Raw genomic sequence first — 7,595 nt, 5'->3', positions numbered from 1 at the left:
TATCATCAGATCTTAATTCACTTTGAAAATATTATTGTAAAATAAGATGCACCCAAAGTTTTGTTTTTCTCCATCACATATTTTTAGTCTTAAATTCTACCAAAGATATGAGATATCATCGTCAAGAAAATAAAATTATCGAAGCTGGAAGGTGCAAGTGTAAAAACGAACGTCCGGCTGCCGTTGCGGTCCCTACGAGTGGAAACGATCATTAACAATTCTTTAATTTGTCATTCACTGCATCTGACCAATCATCTCAGACTTTTGGGAGGAAAAAATAATACAAACGCCCAATATGAAGGTGTTTTATTAGAAAAATACAATAAAAATAAATCTTCTTGCAATGTTACAAAAGTATATTTACACTTTAAGTACCAATAGGGGTTACATAATTTTTACAAAAATTTATTTCCTTAAGAAAAAAGTGTCACAAAACACTTGGTCACTTGGGAAACAAATAGTCCTAATATGATAAAATTGACTTTATATAATCAGTACTTTACTACTACTACTATAGTACTTCTATACATCGACCTCAATTCTAGTTTAAAGCTAATCGTTCACTGTTCTATACATTCAAGATTGCCAATATTTCAATAGTGAGATGTTATATCTACTTTTCATGATAAAATGATACCCCACAGGACTCAAATGAAAGCGGGAGAGTTAAAACGAGACTCCTCGTTATAACAATACTTATTAAATGAATTTCAAACATTCCTATTCAATTTATAGACAACATAACATAGACAACAAAAACCGTTACCTACCAAAGTCTGATGTTTTTAATATCAAATTTGTGATTCTAAACTTTCAACAGACTGTTGTATGTCTAGCAAAAAAGGAAATTAAGTCGGAAAAATCATCTTTTAAAATAAGAAATAATCGAAAAGTGACTGTGAGCTAAAATAGAATAATCTTTTATAGAGATGCAAAGTGGATTTCTTAAAAACAGAAGATCATATGTTGATTATAAAAGAAATCATTTGTAGGATAATGGCAAGATCCAAACCAGTCTTAGGCTTGGAAAAAGCTTTCGATAAAATCCCACGAACGAAAATATGAAACAATTAAGAAATGTTAGCAGAATGAAACGAAAAGTAAGTTAAAAAGTAGAAACATGCAATCGGAGATGATCATAACACAAGAAATGCAACTAACAGTCAGTTTGAGTCCATTATTACTATGTAGGAATTAATTAGAAGCGAAAAAAGGAAACCAAATCTATATATAATAATCATAGCAGAAAATCAGAAGGATCTACAAGAAAATTCAAACAACTGGAACCAAATATTAATACAAAACGGAATGAAAATTACCAAAAAGAAAACCAGAGTTATGGTAGTGAAAAAAGAAAAAGAAAAATTGAAGTGAGGTTTGAGGAGTTTAATGGCATTCAAAACCTAGAATCATGTTGGAAGAAACAAATAAACGGGACTTAGAATTAAACAATGGAATAGAGAAGGCGAACAAGGTTTACTATCCATTAAATAAGAGGCTCGCAAAAAAAATATAAACTCGCATAAAAGAGAAGATTTAAAGGTTGATCCCACACAAGAAGTCATAGAAAGAAAAACACTAGGATAGTGGGGCTCACTACAAAGAATGGATAGCATTGTGCCAGTCAAGAAAACTTGGGAAAGTAAAATTCCAGGAAAAATGAAGAACACGAGCAACATGGGACAAGGAAAAATCTTAAAAAAAAGGGAAGTTCATGGGTCGAGGCAAAAATTTGGTGCAAGACAAAGAGGACTGGAAACTTTTTATAAGAAATTTATTAAAAAGTTCAATTAGCACTACACGCCCCCCACAGGGTTAAGAAGTAATAGATTTTATATATATATATATATATATATATATATATATATATAAACATTTTCTTTCAATTATTTTTCATATCTTTACACGTTAATTATCAAGAAAATAGACTTGATACCGAGGAAATTTATCATGTGTCTAAATGATTAACCAGCTTTCGAAGATAATCTAATATATAAGTTTTCAGTATTAGAGCAGAAACAACTAGAAAGCTCGACATACTTTGAGCTGTAAAGCAATTTTCTGGAAGTTTTACGTTAAAGCAAAAATGCAATGCTAAGTATTATAATTGAATTTACCCAAAATAGGTCAATAATATATTATTTTTTGAGATATTAGTATCAATCGACTGAAAAGGAAAATTTCGATTAATTACTGAAATATCGGCATATAATTTATATTAACCACAGACACCGCACCAGATCTATAATATGTTATACATAGTGACATAATCTAATAGTAATACTTCCAATTTACAGTGCGTTTAATAATTTTGTTAAAATATATTTAAAAAATGGCACCATTTTTTACTTACTTATTTGTTCGGACCAAACGAAAAGTCAATAATTTCATCTACTCAAAAGTTATTAAATTAGTTATTTAAAAATCGATTTCATCAAATGTTGTTACAAATGTAGCAAAGGAAAACAAACAGTATTCCACAGCTGCTTTCTTGGAGGTTACCCAAGCCTGATGGCGGTAAATTGATTAACTAACAAATTTCTTTGATTTTTTTGAGTGGATCAATTATATGCCGGTTAGTGTAGTATTAAACACACTGTATATAAAAATTTAGCAGGATTTTTAATGAAACGCTGAGATTCACACCCGTAAATATATTAATACAATAACACTGATATCCATCAGTCCAACTGTAATTTATTTTCGATAATGATACCTCTAAAGACACAAAGTGGACCGAAAATTTATTAATCAGTCAAACTGCATCTAATCTACTTCTTTTGCAGTAAATTATTTTGATATATACTTAGGGGTTAATCGGCGTGTCTAAAATAATCCAAATATTACATAAAAGCTGAAAGCACGTTTTATTCCGCTTCAAAATAATAAATATTTATTAAAACCAATTTAATTTGTTAAAATATATTAGTTCGACTAAAAATTACCACAAAATTGTGATGAAGAAAGAGTATTTTTGTGCTTTTATCACAGTTGTTATTTGTTTCTTGGATTTATTTGTCATAAACAGCTCACAAATATACAAATTTATACTAATTGACAAAAAAAGTTAACACCCGTGTTATTTCAAGTTGTACCCGACCGATTCCTTTGAAATTTGGTAAAAATCTTTTTTATATCGCTTAAATATTGTCATAAGTCAAAAAAAAACTATCGAGTAATAAGTTTTTGAAATTAATTTTTCTCTTTACACATGATTCAAAAACTTACAAAGTTACCACAATATTAACTAGTAACTTATTCCAGATTATAAGATTTTCAAGTTTTCTAGCACCAATAGTACAATGAAAGAGATTTTCAAATTTTTCGACTTATGACACTATTTCAGCGGAGGTGTGATATCTCTCAATCGCGTTTGCCTTGGTTTTAAAAAATTTCAGTTTGGAGTATTTTCAAAAAATTCGAAAAGGTAAAAAAAAGAAGCAAAAAAATTGATATTTCATGTCGACGCCATTTTGTTATTTTTTTTTGGCTAAGGTCAATGCGATAGCGACATCTTTACAGATTAAGAATTTTCAAATTTTTTTGTTTCAGATCACTACAAGGGATGGAATCATGTCAACCAGGGTGCACAATTTTTTTGTAGCCCCCACTTTACAGACCTGTAATTTATTGAAATTGAAATTTACAATTGAGAAGGCCAGGGAAATAATTACAGGCTGTGAATTTTGTAGCAAACTTAGCAGATTTAAGAGTACGTTCTCATGGAATTGAGGCAGCTTCGAATACAAAAAGATTTCGATAATTTTATGAGTCGAACTTAAGCCTAAAAGACATTATTGAGTTAAGTTGAAAATATGATCAGAAGTACTCAATATGTATTTAAAAATTACGGGTGTTTACTTTTTTTAAGTCAGTCAGTATATAAGAAAAAAATAATAATAGAAACCTGAATGTATCTGTTTTTCACAAACAATATTTTATAAAATGATCTATATCTTTATAACATATTACAATCCATACAAAATGAAGAATAAATTTAGGAAACATTTTTTATATGAGAATAAAAAATGTATGTGAGGGATTAAGATGTTTCGTTTATATGAATTTCTATTTATACCCCTAATAAATATTAATTTTGTTTCTAAAACAATGTTTATACCCTTTAGACAAATTGTCTTTTGTAATGTTCACCATTTTTAGAAAAAAATTTCATGAAAAACAGATACTACAAATAAAATTCACAATATCCCAAAAAAAATCACTATTTCGAATATCAAATACATTGAACTATAAAAATCTTATAACTTATATTTGCTTTTTGAGTTTTTCCCTTGAGTAGTGTCCTTTTCCTCGGACTTTTTAGGACGTAGGATGAAATTCAAATTGTACTGGGTGTTGACCGCATAGTACACATTGGAATTTGGAGGTAGAACCATTTCTGAAATTAAAATAAATTTTCAATATTCACAAACCAAACTTTACTTCAATTCATAATGTCTGTTTGTCTGTCCGCAACAATGTCAAAAATACTGAAATTATTGTTATACTGTGGTCACCAACACAAGTCGTGTGAAAATTTGTTCTGTAATTTTTTGAAATATAATTATAATAGCTGGAAATTTCGGAAAAATTTTAAATTTCCGAAAGCTTTTATCGTAGATTAAAAAAAATCATTGAAATCGGATAAATTTTCGATTTTCTAGACCCAAAAGACAAGGTGACCATAAATTTAATAACCCTTACATCTTTAAATATCATCTTAGACAATTAGAATCAATCGAATATAGTCAAAACGTTTCTAAATAATTTTTTTCTAGAGATTTGTAATACTGAATGTACTCCGTATTTATTTTAGATTTGATTAGGAGTCATGAGGTTATGCAAACCTTCAAAATACCTTGACCTAAAGATCTTCTCGCAAAACCTCATTGATTACTATTTAGGTAGCAATGTCTAGAAAAACTTCACTACCTTCCTGGATGTTCAGGTACAAAAAAATACGAACAAAAGTGTCGCAGTTTTATTCCTATGGACAGCTTCACTATTGTAAATCAAATGTCTCGGTGGTAAACGTGACAAGTATTGTTACCTAATTATCCATAATTTTCACATTAAACGCCAAAAGATGATTCAAAAAGACATTTTTTCATACCTTGGGTTACATTACTAGAATTTTTATAGGGATCTCCATTTTTTTAAAAGAATTTTCCAGATTAGTACTTTTTGAATTTATTTATTAGAAACAAAACATATTTTTCAATATTAGTATAGATATGGAAGGTACTACTACTGAAATCTTTACAACTTTTCTGGTTTATAATTAATAACATTTAATTAGATAATTACACTTACAATATCAATTTTATCAAAATATACGACATACCTTTTTCTGGTAAAACTTGAGCTAACGTGTATCGATCCGGATTTCCCTCCAACCCTAATTTGTACATTGCGTTTCTGATCACTTGAGGCGTTCTTTCATTGTTACTCAACATTATACTTTTATAAAGGACTATGCCATCCGTTTCTACACTGTCAGTTTCGTATGTAACTTTTATTATGTAAAAATCCGGATTACTCTTCTGTGATTGGTTGCTTAATGTTCCTGAACTATTATGGTTAGGAGGTACCTACAAGAAAAATGTTGTTTCAGTTAATGGTAACATAGAAATTAAGGTCTACATAGGAACATCCATGTAAAATTACAATAAACTGGATTGTTCCATTGGACACCAGCTTTAATGTTTGAATACCATATTTTTTGTAATTCCATCACCTCCTGAATTGTTTCTAAATACTTTTGGATTGCTACATGTACAAAAACTGAGTTACTATAGTATTTAGACAATTTTATAAGAAAACAATAATACTTGTAAAGCCATTCATACACTATAATAGTGTATGAATGGCTTTACAAGTACGAAAGAACTATAATTAAGTTGAGGTATAAGGGAAACATCTAATAAATGTTTTTTACCGTACCAAATCGACTGTGTCAAGTATTTTTAATGATTCTTCTACTTTCTGGGATGTATAGTTTTAAATATTTTCTTTCAACCCTTTGAGTTTCATTTTTTTTGTTAATCGATCCAGTTTTGAATTGTTTTTAATTATTTTTGGGTAGTTATCAGTAGGAAAACTGAGCTACTACAGTTTTTAGACAACTTCATAAGGAACCAATAGTATATGAATGGCTTTACAAATATAAAAGGAATATAATTAAGTCATAAGAATAAGGGAAACATCTAATGTATGTTTTTCACCATACCAAATCGACTGAGTCAAGTATTTTTAATGATTCTTTACGGTTAAATACCCCTTGTAGGGTTATACCGCAAAAATTATTTCCAAATCTACTTTCTGAGATGTATCATTTTAAGTATTCTCATTCCACCCTTGGAGTAACATTTTTTTTGTTAATTGATCCCCTTCTGAAATGTTTTCAATTATTTTTGGGTAGTTATCTATAGGAAAACTGAACTACTACAGTATTTAGACAAATTCATAAGGAACCAATAGTATATGAGAGGCTTTACATGTAGGAAAGGACTATAATTAAGTCCAACAATAAAGTAAACATCTAATGAATGTTTTTTACTGTACCAAATCGAGTGTGTTAAGTATTTACAATGATAATTTATAGTTAAATAGTCCTTGAAGTGTTGTGCCACAAAAATCCTTTTTAAATTTATTTTCTGAGGTGTATCAGTTCAAATATTCTTATTTCGCCCTTTGAGTACCTTTTTTTATTAATTGATCCCCTCCTCAACTGATTCTACTTATTTTTGTGTTGTTATGTGTAGGAAAATTGAGCTACTACAGTATTTAGGCAACTTAATAGTGTATGAGGTCTTTACATGTACAAAAAGACTATAAAGTATTTCGAATAATAAGGTAAACGTTTCGTTTATGTATAAATTTGAATATTTTCTCTATAGAGTTGTTTCTGTTAACCAACTATGTATATAATTCTCAAATATTCCTCTACTTCTTTGAGCTACATAGATCTGGGTCTTCTTCTACCTCCTAGTTGCCATTGTAACTTCGATCGAACTATTTCACTCCTTTTTGCACTGATACTGAGAGTATAACACCATAAATGTTGTATAAGCATTTTTTTAAAAGCTACTCCTCTGTTACTAGTATTATTTTCATCAACAACTAATTAAATTAAAAATATCCCTCACCTGAAGTTTATTATTGGCGCTACCTGAATGCGAACTATTAAGTGACACATCCAGCGAAGGTAACGAGGAGTTACTGCTCGAGTTCGACATCTGAGACGGACTCAATTTTCTTTCCAAACTATTATGTGGTGAACTCGGTGTACTGTCGATATCGCAATAAAATTGTGAGCTATTACTACTCGAAGTACTAGCTATAGAATCGTTTTTCTGATGTCCCGATGTACGTCTTTTAGTTTTGGAATTATTGGCGTTGTTTGAAGGTTCGATTTGACAACTAAGTTGATAAGCTTCTCTATCATCCAATACTAGAATGGTATCGAACCATCTATCGAATGCCGGATCTTCCGTAAAATGGTAAGCATTTGCGGCACCTAAACAGAAATGAAAAGTTTATTTATATAGGTGGACATTGTAGAAGAAAGTAGATGACATATGATGAAATTTACA

At 29.7% G+C, this 7,595-nt stretch overlaps 1 protein-coding gene across 6 annotated transcripts in view; it reads right to left on the bottom strand.

Annotated features, from left to right (window-relative positions):
* Positions 1 to 289: 289 nt before the first annotated feature.
* Positions 290 to 7,595, bottom strand: part of LOC130891094 (ral guanine nucleotide dissociation stimulator-like 1) — a 68,424-nt gene continuing 61,118 nt past the window's right edge. For all 6 annotated transcript variants that reach the window (XM_057795646.1, XM_057795647.1, XM_057795641.1 and 3 more), the window contains exons 8-10: positions 7,149 to 7,519; positions 5,345 to 5,591; positions 290 to 4,399 (exon numbers count right to left, since the gene is read on the bottom strand). In XM_057795646.1, the coding sequence (XP_057651629.1) occupies positions 4,260 to 4,399; positions 5,345 to 5,591; positions 7,149 to 7,519 (758 nt within the window). In that variant the 3' untranslated portion in view covers positions 290 to 4,259. The remainder of the gene's footprint in view (positions 4,400 to 5,344; positions 5,592 to 7,148; positions 7,520 to 7,595) is intronic.

The sequence above is a fragment of the Diorhabda carinulata genome, chromosome 3 (assembly GCF_026250575.1).
Source record: "Diorhabda carinulata isolate Delta chromosome 3, icDioCari1.1, whole genome shotgun sequence".
Classification (NCBI taxonomy): domain Eukaryota; kingdom Metazoa; phylum Arthropoda; class Insecta; order Coleoptera; family Chrysomelidae; genus Diorhabda; species Diorhabda carinulata.
The sequence above is the reverse complement of the archived record's forward strand: the minus strand, read 5'-3'. Positions and strand labels throughout refer to the sequence as shown.